Consider the following 15,586-nt stretch of genomic DNA (forward strand, 5'->3'; position numbering starts at 1 on the left):
GGCTGTCATTTAAATGCAGGCTCATGTCTTTGTCACACACTGAGCTCATTTTTGGAAGACGGAGAAGAATTTGGTCTTTTGCTCTAATGATCACATCCCGTCTGGAGACCAGGGAGGGACCTGTTCCCACCCAGTTTCAACTCACACTGGCTGTGCTCCTCCCCTGTGACTGCCGTCTACTAGCAGCTTTACATCCATCCTGGAATCTCATTGTTCTAAAGAGATTTCAGACGTTTGGGGAAGGAGCAAGATGTAGGTGAATGAGAGATCTGGGTTACTGTCCAAGTACACGAGGTTTTGTCTTTTAGTTATAATTTTGCTATTGATTTTTAACTTCTACGTGATCTGTGATACCAACTTCTTGAAATTTATTGGGACTTGCTTTATGTCCTACTACATGATATTCATGATCATTTTTGGAAATCTTTGACGTGTGTTTGAAAATAACACGTCAGATGCAGGATTCTATATATGCTGTTTGTTTTTCTGCTGTTTGTGGCTTGCTTCTTTGTATGTTTTGTAATTTGGGATTGAGAGCTCATGTTAACAACGGTTTTATCTGTGAGTATCCCACGTGGCCTTTACTATGGGAACGTCCCTCCAGAGAGGGACATGCTCTGTGGGTGTAACTCACTCCACATTTGCTTTTTATATTAATTTCCAGACTTAGGAGTTCTGGGACTGTGTGGGCAATGCAAATCCAAACCTCAAATTTTGTCTGAGGGAAGGTCTAGAGTTATAATTTCTCAAGAGAGACTTCATTTTTATTTTTCCCACAGAGCCAAAAATGAGCCAACTTCTTTGACAACTCCTTCTGCTTTTTGCAAAAGGATGGTTTTTTCGTTTTTGTTTCTTCCCCACTTGCTCTTTCACTGAGGATACGGGTCCAGCTTTACTCAGGTGTCTTAGCTCCAAATCTCTCTTGGAAGGGACCCAAGGCCTTGTCTCCCATCCCTACATAGATGTAAAATCCAAGCTTCTTGGTTACCAAGATCGGCCAAGGCCAACACCTCCCCACCCCTGTCCCCGTGCCACCCACCCTGCAGGGCAGCCTAAGGATTGGCATCTGCTTGTCACCCTGATTTTGGCTTCCTCTTTGTTTGTTTTTGGTCCCTGGGGATTTCTTTACTCTCTTGGAAGCTCAGTTGGGTGTTTCAAAGAATGTTCTATTTTCTTTAGTATCTCTAAGTATTGGGTTGAGCAGCTGGCTCTTCAGAAGCTTCTATCCATCACGCCTGAGACCTGGGTTCCACTCTTCTGCTTCTGAGCGGCCCTGGCAAGCCCCCTGCCCCTCCTCCTCACCTGTCTGATGGGGTTCATCATCCCCCCCAGCCACCTGCCTCACAACCTCACCCAGATGAAAGGCATGAAATTGGGAGGGTAGGGGTGGCAGGCAGGGGCTGTATCTCCCAGTGGCCTCGGCAGCTAAGCACCTAAGTCCTCCATCCTGGTCCTTCCAGGATGTCTGGTGACCAGTCATCTCAGAGCTGAGGTGCACCTGGGGGCAAAGACTCTTCAGCAAAGGGACAGATTTCTCCAGCAGCACCTGGGAAGGCAGGAGTCTCAAATCTCTGGATGAAAATTCCTCCTGGCCCCTCTGTCGGATTCACACCCAAGGTGTCCCAAACTGTACTCAGCTTCACCCAGGCTGACTCCTCTGCCGGTCCCCCAGCCTGTGATGCCAACACCCACTCATATGCCTACACCAGATACCCAGGAGGTTTTCAGAGGGCCCCTCTCACAGCACTCAAAGCCAATCACCAAATCCTCAATATTCTAAATCTCTCTGGCCACTTCCTGTCAACCCCACTGCCTCGGCCACGTCCAGGTCTCATCATAGCTCACGAGGTGATTTCAAGTCCCGGCCTTTGTCCCTCCTCTGACTCTCAGAGGCTCAGATGTCTGGAGGCCAGGACGCCCGCTCACCCGCTGCTCCCTTCCAGGCCCCACCCTGTGGGTGAGCTATCCTTGTGGGGCCTCTCCCAGCCAGAGGCCTTTGTGAAGTGTGAACCCTCAGAAGCCAGCAGCCTGAACAAGGAGGGTGCAGATGGGCACACAGGCTTGGGATCTGGTTGAGGGGGGCTCGGCATTTAGACGCTGCCACTCTGACCCACCCCCTTCACTTCTGGTACAGCTTAACAAGGACAGAAAAACCATTACACTTTCAGCTTCTATGAAACGTCTGAATAATTTTGCAAAATTGTCATTCTCATACCATCTCAACCCCTACTCTCTACACCTTGCCCCAAATCCTGAGCTTCACCCCGTGGCTGACCCGCACTCCTGGTGACACCCAGGAATAGGGCGAGGGACGTGGGTGGGGTGACTGGTCAGGCACTGCCTGGCAGGCAAGCCCCACGACGCCAGCACCGCATGTACAGCGCCCTCACTGACCTCAGACGGGGCACGTCCGGCTCCCTGAGCCGAGTTGCGTGGTCTTGCCCTGTCCTCGTCACGAACCCTCCCATCCACCTTAAGGAGCTGCCCTGGTCACACTCATTCATCTGCGACTAATAGGCAGACATAGCTGCTAAGAGATGGCAGCAGGACTCGTGATAAGGGACAGTCGTGACACTAATCCCTGAACGCACCTGCCTCCCAAGGGCAGCCCCCGTGTTCTCAATCCCAGAGAGCTGGGCAGGGGCGGGGGGCAAAGGCATGTGCTGGAGGGAAGTCCCCCTCCACTGTGCCACTTGGGGCAAAGGAATTTCTTCAACCCGCGGGCCCTCGTCCGTGACACTGGCTCATCACTGGAGGCCGCACTGGTCACCGGGGAGGGTGGGAGGGGTGTGTGTGGGGGGGATGGGAGAGTGCTCGCCAGTGTTGCTGTTGCTTTAACTAAGTACCTACCGAATGAGGATGTCTGGAGAACAGAGCACTGAGCCAGGCAAGACGACAAGGTGGAAGCAAGGTAGGGGTGCACGTGGAGTAGGTGCCACGGAGGTCAGCCCTGACTCCACACCGGGTCCCACCCCCCTCACCCATCTTCCCATCTCCCTGCCCGGCTTCTGCACGGAGACCAGTCTCGGACAGAGACATGCTCTTCTTTGACCAGTGCCAGCTGGATGAGTCACACTGGTGCCCCATGTCTACCGCTCGGCCGCTCCCAAGCCTCACTGACCGCATTAGTAAGGAAGAACCGAGCTTGGTGACAGAAAAAGACGAATCAAGGGTCCACGTGCCAGGCACGCACTGAGCTGCGACTCTTGCGTAGCGAGATGGGGCACGGAGGGGGGGCTCAGGCGGGGAGCTCTCCCCGGATAGAGTGGTGGGGAGGACTTTAGACTCGATCCTCAGGGCAGTGGGCTTCCTGAAGGCTCTGGCAGGGCTGCCAGGCCCCTGTGGCAGCTGCACCATGTGGAAGAGTGCGGGGAGGGGGAGGTGCAGGGCGAGTGCGGCAGATCAGGGAGGTTTTGCCAAAGGAGTCGGGGTCAGGACAGGTGAGGTGGGCGTGCAGGTGGGGAGACCTTTGAGAGGCGAGCCTTGGGGGTTTCACAACAAGGGGGTGAGGGTGGTGGGGAAGGGGAGGGTTGGAAGGCGACACCTGGTGACACCTGTTCCAGGCCTGGCAAACGGGTGGCCGTGGAGGGATGGAGGTGCCGCTCAAGGACATGGGCGGAGTGGCAAACCCTTGAGGAAGGCACGGGAATTTGCGGGGTCTGCTGCTTTTGGATCCCTGTGGGCGTCCAACGGGCTCCCCAAGGCTGCTCGTCTCATCAGAGGCGGCACACGAGCGCCCAGAAAACAGATGTTTCTCTGAGCCGAAGCAGCTTGTTAGCAAGGGCTGCTACCGACAAGGGTAGCCCGTGCCCCCAACCCTGGCCTGCTCCTTCCCAGGCCCTGTGATGACTGGCTGGCTAGGGATCCAGTTCCCGGGGCCCCCTCTCTGCAGGTGCTGTGACTCCAACTGGGGGGCGGACAGTGGCGGGAGCCCCACCCCTCCCACGTGCCCGCTGACCAGGTAGTCTTCGGGTTCCAAGAAGTGGCCCGCGCCGCAGCTTACCTGTGTAGGGGGACTCCCCTCAAGCTCATCTCCCTCACGAGGTGGATGTGGGGTGGGAGGCGGGGAGCTTGGAATCTGGCCGGAGCGCTGGCCTGCCACCGCTGAGGGCCAGGGGCCCCCTCTCCTCGCTGCACCCGCACCAGGAGAGGCATGGCCTGAGCTTTCTAAAGACCACAGTCCCAGCCGGAAGAAATGAGACAGACCCGGAGCTAGACCTTAGCTTCGGAATGTGACAATTTATTTGGGGGGGGGGGGCAAAAGAGGCTTTCTGTGCCCCCTTCCTGGCATTGATACGATATTGAAGAGCAGCAGAACGAAACATACAAGACAAAGTAATCAGCACAGACGCCCCTCCCCCGGCCCAGAAACAACCGAACCCGGCACACAGAACCAAAAGCCACACCCAACACAAGGCGTCTTCTCCACCTGCAACCTTTGGGAGAGGGGCCTGTGGCCTGGGGACCCAGCCCCACGCTGAGGCGGCGTCCCCATCTCCGGTCTCCCGCTCACCCTACTAGTTTCCTGTCTTGAACCACTGGAGGCAAAGTTTAGCCAGCTGGGAGCTGGATGGTTGAACCACAGACGAAGGCAACGACACTTCATTTTTAAAATGAGAGAGAGAAAAAAGAGACAGTGCCCCTCCCCAAATATAGAGCTATATATGTATATTTTATATATATAGAATTCATTCGCGCACAATTCATTAAATGAGCTTTTCAAAACTTAAAAAAAATTATAAGATACATTTCTTTAGGCCTTTGTGTTTTTAAATTAAAACCAACAACAAGAAGTCTCCATCTCTACTCCGCCCTACAGCAGGGGGAAGACCCAGAACCCTTGGTTCCTTCTACTGTGGCCTCTTGCAAGGGGGTCCCTCGTCAGACCCCCAGCCCCCCTCTGCCTAGCCAGAGCTCTGCGCACAGTAGGCGCTCAGTCACTGTTGGAGTGGGGTGCTGACTCCTTCAAGGCGGGATGGGGGGACCCCACAGGCCTGGGAAGTGGGTGCCTCAGTCTGCACCCAGCCTGTCCCCCCTATTTTGGAGTCTTGGTGACTATCAGCAAGACAGGGTCAGGCTGGGGACACCCCCTCTCCTAGAGTTTTAGCCCCTAATTCTGGGCTTTCTGAATCTGAGAGGAGATGCAGACAGAGACAAAACGAAAACCTTTAAACACTTTTCTTTCTTTCTTTTCTCAAAAGTGATTCCTTAAACCATACAAGCCCTCAAGAGGCTGCCTTGGGCTAGTGCATGGGAGCCTGGAAGTGGAACTGACCAGGCGGGTTCCACTGTCCAGCGTGGGCCAAGTGCAAAAAAAACCAAAAAAAAAAAACCAAACCAAAAACAACCAACAAAACCCCCAAAGGCAGAAAAGGCGGTGCGTCCACTTGGGTCCACCCAGAGGCTAGAAAGGCTGGTGACAGCCCAGCTCCCCGAGCTAACGGTTTCCTCCTCTGGGCTGACTCCTCACCCGGGACCGCCTGGCTCAGGGGTACCCCCTGGCTTTGCAGTGGCTCCAAGGCCCAGGTCCCCACCTTTTAAAGAGGCTTCCCCCAAAAGGCCAGAGCAGCTGGGCTCTTCGCTCCAGTGAAGCAGCTTTGCCTCTCAGAGCCCCAGTTTCCTGGTCTTGTAAGTGGGGTGACCCCTCCCACTCTGCCTGTCTCACACTGAGGTTGGGGACTTGATCATCACCTCTTTCCAGAGCAGACGAAGGCTGAAGCCCATTTTGACCCTGACCACTTTGCAGGGTGAGAATGAAACGGGACTGTGGGAGGCTGGAGGCCCCAGTGCCAGCAACCTCGACCGCCACCTAATCTTCAGCAGCTGCCTGGACACCAGCAGTGCTTCATGAAAAAGCTGTGTCGCCCAATACACCCATTTCACAGAAGGGCAAACTGAGGATCCGGGAGGGGAATGAGACAGGAATGGGTCCCAACTTCCCACCTCAAACCAGAGACACCAGACCTCATCTGTTTCCTATGACATGGGAGTGGGGAGAGGGTGGCATCAGGGGGAGATGACCCCAGCCACTACTGAACGTGGGAGAAGATCCGGCTTTGAGGGGTATTTCACATATAAAAATAAAGCAAACCAGACTGCAACTTCTGCTTGGTAATAGGCAAACGGAAAAGCAGCAATGGGGGAGGAAGGGCCCATGGGAGGCTGATCCGTGCAAGCGTGTGCTGGGGGGCTGTGGGACCCCGCTCAGAGCCACCCTGGGAGAGAGGTAAGGAGGGCTCCGCTTGCGCTTGACCAGGTGCCCACTCAGGCCCTCAGGGGAGCTGCCCACCTGGGAGCAGTGTGCATGCGTGCCTCTGCATGGGCTGGGGCAGGGCTGCACAGCTGGGGGTCAAGGGCAGCACCCTCCCTGTGAAAAGGGGCAGGCACTCCCTCTCCCTACAGCTACCCCCAACCCCTCTGATCACCACCTAATACTCTCCCAGAGTCCATAGCTCCTGTCTTCCTGAAGCTTTGCATCCCCTACCTGGCCAGGGAAGCTCGGGGGTGTCTTGGTCATTGGGGCGATGGGGAGGGAGATTCCCCCACGGGGTGGCGGTGGAGGGACCATATGACCCACCCAACAGGCTGGCAAAGGAATGGAGGAAGGCAAGGAACCCAACTGTACCTACTCACCAGCCTTCCTGGAGAGTCACCAACGATGGGTCCCGGTGATGGTGGGACCCCTGTTGACTCTTACGTCCCCTAATCTCAGCTCTATTTGCCTGGCCCCTGCAGCTTCTGGCAAGTTCCCTTGGGATCAGGAGTCATCCTTCCCCTCAAGCGGGGACAGGTGTGGAGTCTGGGCCCAGCGCAGGAGGGAGGGCTTACCTTGCCTCGGGCCACGGAAGGAGGGCAGTTGCCGCGCCTGGGAGCCTCCCAGCTGGGCCTGGGCCTCTATCCACGTTCCTAACATTGCCGCCTCACCTGTGCAATCACTGCGTTACTAGTTTTTCTTTAAATATCTCTTTCTCCCCACCCCCCCCAAACCCCATAGGAATCCCACAATATTTTTTTCTATTTCTTTTTTTTCCCCTCTTTTTTTGTGTTTTTTTTTTTTCTGTTTTTTGCAAAACTAATTCTTTCACTTTCCTGTCATAAAATCACCTCTGAAAACACAACTTCTTTACAAAAAAGGTCACGAATGACACGGACTCTCAGGAAAACACATTTCTATGGTCTCTGGAAACACCTGTAACTGGCACCCAGGTGGACACTCACCTGGGGTGGGGGTTGGGGGGGGAAATCCCCTCTAGGGACAGAGGAGAAATACCAGCCCTTATTTGGGGGGAAGCCAATTGGCACTTGGACGGCCACAGAGCCAACACAAAGGGGGGGGGAGGGGTCCAGGAGCACCAGTGCCCCAAACCCTGTGACGGCCCCTGTTCTACATCCTGGGACGGGGAGGGTTAGGGGCCCTGCCACAATCCCTGGCGGGGAGATTCGGAAGAAACAGTCCTCCCGTGCTTAGGACCAAGGCGTTTGTTTCTGAACTGAATTCCCTTTCTGCCATCATGGCTCTCAGCCCACACACCAGGAAACCACCTTGAGCCACGTGCAAGGACCCGCCACTCACGGCAAACTGAGTCCGGGCAGTGCCTCAGGGCTGGCCAGCAGGGCTGTCTCCCCTGCCCACCAGACCCCTGGTCCCGCACGTGCCCGCTCTCCTGAAGGACACAGGCCCCCTCTTCCGTTCCCCCCGCTTCGGCCACCCTGCCCTCCCAGTGCCCAGCCTAAAACTGGGGTTTTGGTCTCTGCCACTGGCATGGACACCTCAGCTCCCTGGCAGCAGAGGAAAGAGAAGCTGCCCAGGGTACCAGAGGCTTTGAGCTGCTTCAGGCCGGCTGGGCTGTGAGAAAGCCTGGGCGGTCAGAAGCAAGAGAGAGGGGGCCGGAGACCCTCGGAACGGTGTCCAGGCTTCCTACTCCCCCCGAACACCCAGGAGGAAGAGGAAGCTTGCGACGGGGGTCTCCCCTCTGCTTCGGTCCCCACCATGCCACGTGTGACCGCCCCAAAAGAGAAGGGCGTGGGATGCGTGTCCCCAGCACACGCGGGCTGGGAGGATCGGCCTCCACAGCAAACTCCTCAGACCTCGGCCAGGTCCCAGGCCCGGCTGATGGCAAGGGAGGGTTCCAGGCCTTCGATCCGACGACCTTACTGTGAGGAACCCTAAAGGGCGCAGCCTCGAGAGCCGGGCCCAGGGGCCAACACACACACACACACACACACACACACACACACACACACACACACACACACACACACACACACACACACACACGGATCCACGCAGACCCGCCCAGGACGACATGCGCAAACGGAAGTCCGCGCAGCAGGCTCTTGTAGCACCTTTGGTCGAGAACTGAGGGGCCTTTAGATGCTGGGAGGCCGTGGCAGGTGAGGTCCGTGCCAGTCCCTCCCGCCTCTGAGCGCGGGATGAGGAAAGAGATGGGTGGGTGGGGCCCACGGGGGCCTGCTTGGGTCTCGTCCGAAAGTGGGCCCTGCTCCTGCCGCCCTCGTGGGTGTGGGGGGGGAGGGGCCAAGGCCGCCTTCACCTCAACCTCTGTCCGGGCTTTCCCATCCCTGCCCCTCCTTCCCAGGCATCTGGAGGAAGGAAAGGGACGGTGCCCATGCTGGGAAGGGGTCCCCAGCAGCTGCCGGGTTAGCACCGAGAAATCAGATGCTGTGCGCGAGAGCTGGAAGCAAGCTGGGGAGAGATGGGATGTGGAGGGGGCAGCTGAACCCCGAGTTCCGGGGCTCCTCAGGAGCCACCCAGCAGGCCCCACCGTGCTTGGGCAGGGCAGGGGCCAAGAGACAAGAGGGAGGACTTCCCAGTGTCCTGGCCCCACCCTAGCCCCACCCCGTTCCAGGACCGCCCCTCCCACTGGGCTTCAGGGGGCTCCAACTGCCCAGCCCCATCCCGGGGTCAACACCGAGCCATTTGAAACAAGCAAAGCACAGGCAGGGTTGTCTGAGGGCGGGGGCAGGGGCGGGAGCAAGAGTAAGACTTTGGGCAGGAGGGCCCCCCAAACCCCCCTCCTTGGTGGAGCCCCTCACTTGCTCTGCCCACTGCTGCCACCCCCCACTGCGGCGCCTGCGACCCCAGCAGCCACCTTCTCGAAATCCTCAGGGTTGCAGAATTCCTTGATAGTGACCGTCAGGAGATTGCTGGTGACATCGGTGACGACCACGTTGGAGCAGGGTGACATCTCAGGGCGCCAGTCTCCAGCCTCGGGCTCTGAGGCGGCGCCGGCAGGCTGAGGGGCCGCGGGAAGGGCCTGGCTGGCAGCCGCAGTGCCGTCGGGAGGGGCCCGCTTGCTGGTGGCCGCCGCCTCGGGAGGGATGGACAGGTCAAGCACCTCGGGCTCCCGCCAGTCGGGGGCAGATGGACTCGTGGTCTCGGGGAGCAGCTTGGGGGGCACGTCATCCGGGTCGGAGGAGGACTGCGGGGTCGGCGAAGGGCAGCCGGAGGAGCTGGAGCTGCGGGCGTCGTACGGGCCACTGGGAGCTGCCAGGAGCAGCCCCTGGCCAGGGGAGGCGGCGATGTCGGCCTTGGTGGCTGGCGGGGGCGGCAGAGGGCCGGGCGGGGGCTTGTTGTACATCGCGAAAGCGCCGAACTTCATGTGGCGGATCTGCGTGCGCAGGACGCTCTCGCTGAACTTCTTGCTCTTGCCGATGACGCGGTTTCGTGAGGGGACTTTGGGGCGGGCAAGGGCCCCGGCCCCCTGCCCGGCGCCGCCTCCGCCCGTGCCCTTGTCGATCACCTTCAGGTTCAGGATGATGCGGTTCCGCTTGGGCTCCCGCGGCTTGACCTTGCGGTTGATGATGCGCACAGTCTCAGAGAAGGGTGAGATGGGCGGGCGCAGGCCGGGGCTGCCCCCCTGGGGGTCTGGGCGGGGCAGAGGGCGGCGGGACATGCGGTGGCAGCGGCGGATGTCCTTCTTGAGCCGGTGCACGGCAGCGCTGGAATGCAGCTTGGGCGAGGAGGCGCTGGCGGTCGGCTTGACCGAGAAATGCACATCACTGATGCGGAGGGCCTCCGCCTGGGCCCGCGCCTGTGGGACAGAGGGAGGCAGTGGCTGAGGGTTCGCCGCCCGCTGACCTCCTCTGGACACCCCTGCACCAGCCACCCACAAGTATGGTCTCAAGTAACCACCCTGAGAGCACTTAAGAAATCAGTGATGCTCGTGACCTTGCCTTAGCGATAAAAGGAAAACAGGTTCAGACGGTGATACAAAGTGTGGAAGGTTGGAGAGCGTCAGACCCTCATCCAGGCCCAACTCCAAGACTAACTTTCCAAGTTTGGCCGTGGGTCTGAGGGACAGACAGACGGGTCGGTGGCTGCCCTTGCTGACAGAGGAGTGTCAATAGCCAGGACACTGCACGGAAAGAAGCCCCTGATCAAAGACCAGGCAGAAAGGCGAGGGCGACCCCTCCCACCTTCACCCCATACCCCAGCCCTCCGGACCTATTAGCAGATGCCCTGAGCTCCTTTTCTGCCTCTGAACAGGAGGCACCTCCAGCTCATCATCAGCTCTGGGACAGACCTTGGCCCCTCCTCCTCACTCCCAGCACCCCCCCGCCGCCACCACTTCCCCTCCTGGGTCTGATTCATCTGACTGCCCAGGGTCTGGCTCAGGGCCTGGGTCTGAGCAAATTGGTGCCAACAGACTCCGAAGCCAGCACCTAAAGCCTGGTTGGCATCCACCCCAGGTAGACATGGGTTTGGTGGGCATGGACTAAGAGGTGGGATCAGCCACTTCATATTCTGTGCCAAGATGGCCTGGGGACAGGATGGCTGAGCAGAAGTCTGTGGGGAGCAAGGGATACTGTCCCAGGCTCCTGGGCCCAGCTGTACACACTCCCAGGGGTGAAATCTATAAAGCCCCGCCAGGGCCCTGCAGCAGCTCACCTTCTGTCTCATGGAAGATGCGAGGGTGTGTGTGTGGGGTGTGTGTGTGTGTGTGTGTGTGTGTGGCAGGGCCCTCAGAGACTCCAGGTCTAGGGCAAGAGACTCACAAGGTTATGTAAGCCATCCTCCATGACCAGTCCTTCCTTCACTGAGAAAGTACCGATGAGTTACGTGCCAGCTGCTTAGGGCTACGACTGTGACCACACACGGCTTCTACCCCTAGGGGGCTGTGCTCCACGCAGGAGACAAGTGACAGGCAATTAGGGTGCAGGGTGATTCAATACAACAGAGAAGTACAGGGCCCAGAGGAGCACAGATTAGGTCCCAGTTGTGGAGAATGAAGCCTAAGTAGTAAAACCCTGGTCCTTCCTGAGCTGACTGTGCCCCAGGTAGCCTGCTGAAGGGGCCCTGCTGAGACAAATGGTGGAGGCAGAGAGAGCCCAGCGATGAGAGGATGGAGTGGCCAAGGGACTGAAAGCAACGGCTGGACAGAGTGTAGAGATGGAGGACCAGTCTGTGTTCTATACAGATACCCTGGTTCCTGGTGGGAAGAGGGACCATTAGGTGGTGACTGCCTCCAGCCAGGTGAGCTAGGGGTGGCTGAGAGGAAGAACACATTCCCATCGTCAGTCTTTGAGCTCCCCAAGAGTGGGATCTGTGGTTTAGGGTCTCTCCACCTCCCATCCCCACAGTGCTGGATGCTTGACCAGTACCTGGGAGGTAGCCTGTACACCTCTCAGACAAGACTAGACTGTATTTGACCACAACCCCCAGAAGAGGTGTTTGTGGACTTACATGCTGAATCAGCGAGGATGTCATTTAGAATGTAGGAGAGGCACACTTTACTGCCACATGGTCCTCCCAGCCCTGCTGGGGGTTTCCTGGGGTGGCTTAGTTAACCATCCCTCCAGCCACTAGGTGGCAGCACACGTGGGCCCGATCTACCCTGTGCCAGGGCTGCCAGCTCCTCCTGCCCCGAGCCAGTGGAGCCAGGGACTGGTTCCCTCACACCCCTTCCCAGACAAAGGCAGGGGAAAGCCAGCCTTCCCTTGGTATGGCAACAAGGGCTTTTTGCAGGTTCGTCCCCCATGGAGTTTAGGGGATTCCCCACTCTGATCCCCAGGGGTTGGTGGTTATTCTCTCTGCATGCTGTCTGAGCAGAACCTCTGTAAGTATGGTTCTGCCGGAGTCCAGCAGTGATGCATGGCCCCTGGGGACTGGCAAAGAGCGCAGGCAAGGCAAACACCAGATCCAGGATGAAACCCCGGCTTAGTGGGCCTCCTCTGACCACAGTGTATGTTACCTGGTTAGCACAATGCCTGGCACACAGCAAGCACTCGAAGAATACTAGACTATCCAAGGGGCGGGGCAGGTGCTTATGAGCAGTCATCTTTTCTAATGTATGGTTTCCAACCTTTCTACAAAACTATTTCTTACTTTATAATGTCTAAACATTATTAGTATTTTTTAAAACGGGCTGGTTCACCCTTCCTCCTCCTCTCTTCTCCCCAGGTTGAGAATTCTTTGAAGGTGGGACCTGGGTCTGCCTGTGGATTAAAACTGGTACCACAGCCCAAGGCATTTATTGCACTCTGACTGTGTGACAGGCATGGCTCTGAGGGGTTGGCATGTACTATACATAGATAACGTGGAAGGTTAAAGACCTGGACTCTACCACTCACTCTCTGTGACCACGGGCACGTTATTTAACCTCTCTGGCCTCAGTTTTTCTATCTACAAAATGGGCATAATGCAACCTACCTCAGGGGCTCCTGTTCTCTTCAGAATAGTTCCCTGCGGAAAGTGAGTGCTATCTGAGTGTAATATGTTTACTATACACACTTGGCCTCTTGGTGACCCACAGAGCAATGGGTTCAGACCAAGCTGATCTCCATCACCCCTTGCAAATATCTCTCTCTCTCATGCTATCTGTTTTTAAGGTCCAGATCAAGGTTCTCTCATCTGCCTCAGCATCCCCTGCCCCACCAACTCTACAGCCTTCATAGTTTCCTTTTTGTGTGTGTATGTGTGTGTGTCCACCTTGCTCCCTTAACCTGACGTGCACTCTCTGAGGGACAGGGTTAAGAAAAGGAGACATGATGAAGCCAGGAAGCTGGGTGGCGGGAGCTCAGGTAAATCCCCTCCCCTCCCTGGGCCTTGATCTTCTCATCTGCAAAATAGGGATAATATTCCCTACTTCATGGGATTGTTGAGAGATTTAAAGGAGATAATCCATGTGGGGGTCAGCACTGTGTTAGGCCCATAGCCAGCTCAGGAGATACAGCTATTAAAAAAGAAAAGCATTTTGTGAATCAATGCTCATGGTCATTACTCACTTCCCCGCTAGAGGGCACTCCAGCTGCACTGAGAGGCTGTCACACAGCCCACTGGCCCTCCAGCTGCTCTGCCCCATCCCTCCGAAGAAGCGTCAAGAGTTAAGGTTACTCCACAGATCCCCTAAGATGTGTGTAATTTGGCGACAAGGGTCACAGAAATATGTAATTCTGGAAACCATTATTTCTTTCACTTCTGCACAGTTCTTTTGGGGGGTGGGGAGCTGGAGAGCCCCCCCAAATTGGGCTTTGAGCCTTTAGGACAAATTGGAGATTCTGAGTTCTGCATTGTGCACAGCCTCTTTTCTGCAGAGTCCTGCCTGCCCTTCCCGTGCCAACTGCCACAAAGTCACAGGCTGTCGGGGTGGGAAGGGGCCCTGAGACAACCTTAGCACTAGTGGGGGGGGGGGACTATGGTTGCCCACGGAGGCCCTCCTGCAGCCTTGCCTGCCACCTTGGGTCATCTCACCTTCCCTTCCCAGACTCTGTTCTTTCTCACTAAAAAAAATAAAATAAACACCAAAAAACCTCTAAGATGGCTTCCTCTGGAGCTAGGTCGCCCTCCCTTGCCGAGGCTAACGTGCCCTGCTTTTACTCTCCCACTCTCCATCCTCGTTAGAGCCTCCAGAGACAGCCAGAAGTGGGCAAAACTGAGAACCAGTGGCCCAGCCTGGGTGATAAAACTCAAAGTGAAGTGATTTAAGGTCAAATTCAAGTTAGATCCCTCTGTCAGGAGGGGAGGCATACAGAACAAATCCTGAGAGAGGGAAGCTGCGGGCAGGGAGGCAGGTGCCCCCCACCCAAAGCCTCTCCCTGTTCCCCACGATGAGGGAGACCAAATTCACCCTCCCCCGGGTTCTAATTCCAGGCAGAGCCCTACCAGCTCAAGGCTGGGGGAGATGAGGGCTCTCACGTGCAGAAGCCACCCCTCCCTGCCACCCCCTCAGATGGGCACCCCACCTGCCTCACCCACCCCCTTCCTATTGGCCTCCCCAGACCCTGGTTTTGTCAGCGAGGATTATCCTTCCCCCTTGTCCCCATTCCCAGGCCCCTCTTGCTGAAGCTGGAGCTGGCCAGGGCCTGCTGCCAGGGGCTCTTCGGGGGCTCACAACCACCCCTTGCCCAGCTGGGGCCCCTCTGGAAAGACCCGCCCGCCTGGGCGGCCGCGGATCTGTCCCTCCCCTGCAGGCCCCGTGTTGCGCCCGGGCTGGGGGCCCGAGAGGGGCCTGCTGGGGCTGGGCCAGGTTACCTTCAGGAGGAAAGTTTTGGGTTTGGGTCCCCTCTTCTTGGGCCCATACAGCTCACGCTCCCTCTCCCTGCGGCCGAGAAACGCCAGAGGTTAAAAAGAGCCCCTTCCTGGGCCCCACTCCGCGCTGCCCTCCCCGGCTCTCCCGCTTCCCCGCGCGGCGCCCCAACCGAGCCTCAGCCCCGCCGCCCCTGCCAGCTTCCCAAACTCACTTCTGCTCGAAGGCTGCAATGAGCCGCGAGTCCAGGATGTTCTCCTCCGGCTCCCAAGTGCTGTACCTGCCGAGTTACGCATGCACAAAATAAAAAAGAAAACGAGGGAGCCAGAGACACATGCGAGGGAGCAAATGTGCGCACCCTCCAAGGGAAAAAAAAAGGCCCCGGTGTGCGCTGCCTCCCTTCCCCCCTCACCCCTGGATCCCGTGACACTCACTTGATGGCCCACCCCTTCCATTTCACCAGGTACTCGATGCGTCCCTGAAAAACAGAGAAGGAAAAAAGGGGGGAGTGGGGGTGGGGAAGATGCGGGGACGCGAGGAGGCGGCTGCGCGGGGGTGGGCGAGAAAGCCCGGGTTAGCGGGACCGCTTCGCCCCGATGGCCCGCGGATCTGGGGACCGGCTGCGGGGCTAGGCGTCCCGCCCTGGGAGGCGGCTAACCTTTCGGATCCGCCGTTTGATGATGGATTCGGCCGCGAAGACCCGCTCGCCCACTGCAGACAGCTCCATCTTGCTCAGCGGCACCCACAGCCCATAATACTCCCTGCTCCCGCGGCCGGTGCTGCACCGCTCGCGCACGCGCCACAGCGCCCAGGCTCGGCGGGCGGGAGCGCGGCGGGGCGCGCGCTCGCGTTCCAGCTGCGGGCCGTCACGTGACCCTCTGGGCTGGCGCGCCGTTGCCAGGACCTTCTCCTCCCCCGGGGCGGTTGCTAGGGAAAGTGAGCGCACGCGGGGCGGGGGCGCGCGCTGGTTCTTAAAGGGGCCTAGCCTGGTTGGGGGAAGCGGGCCCGGAGGCCGGGAGGGAGATGCTTGGCCTGCGCGAAGCCGGGCTGGGGGCGGTGCAATCTTACAAACACTTTCTCATTCCCCTCTGCATCTTCTC

At 57.8% G+C, this 15,586-nt stretch overlaps 1 protein-coding gene across 1 annotated transcript; it reads right to left on the reverse strand.

Annotated features, from left to right (window-relative positions):
- Positions 1 to 4,219: 4,219 nt before the first annotated feature.
- On the reverse strand, positions 4,220 to 15,283 carry CBX6 (chromobox 6). The gene is made up of 5 exons (XM_024761578.1): positions 15,145 to 15,283; positions 14,921 to 14,964; positions 14,701 to 14,766; positions 14,492 to 14,558; positions 4,220 to 10,052 (listed from the first exon to the last, which is right to left on the reverse strand). Exons 1-5 carry the CDS (start codon positions 15,211 to 15,213, stop codon positions 9,051 to 9,053), a joined length of 1,248 nt encoding a protein of 415 aa, XP_024617346.1. The 5' UTR covers positions 15,214 to 15,283; the 3' UTR covers positions 4,220 to 9,050.
- Positions 15,284 to 15,586: the final 303 nt, after the last annotated feature.

Source organism: Neophocaena asiaeorientalis, unplaced genomic scaffold (genome assembly GCF_003031525.2).
Source record: "Neophocaena asiaeorientalis asiaeorientalis breed wild unplaced genomic scaffold, Neophocaena_asiaeorientalis_V1.1 scaffold473, whole genome shotgun sequence".
Lineage (NCBI taxonomy): Eukaryota > Metazoa > Chordata > Mammalia > Artiodactyla > Phocoenidae > Neophocaena > Neophocaena asiaeorientalis.

What these genes read in the sequence shown, in the direction of transcription:
- CBX6 (XM_024761578.1), bottom strand. Translation starts at nt 15,213, where the DNA reads ATGGAGCTGTCTGCAGTGGGCGAGCGGGTCTTCGCGGCCGAATCCATC. An exon ending in TCAAACGGCGGATCCGAAAG is followed by an intron (nt 14,965 to 15,144) that starts GTTAGCCGCCTC and finishes TCTGTTTTTCAG; the next exon opens with GGACGCATCGAGTACCTGGT. An exon ending in TGGAAGGGGTGGGCCATCAA is followed by an intron (nt 14,767 to 14,920) that starts GTGAGTGTCACG and finishes GTAACTCGGCAG; the next exon opens with GTACAGCACTTGGGAGCCGG.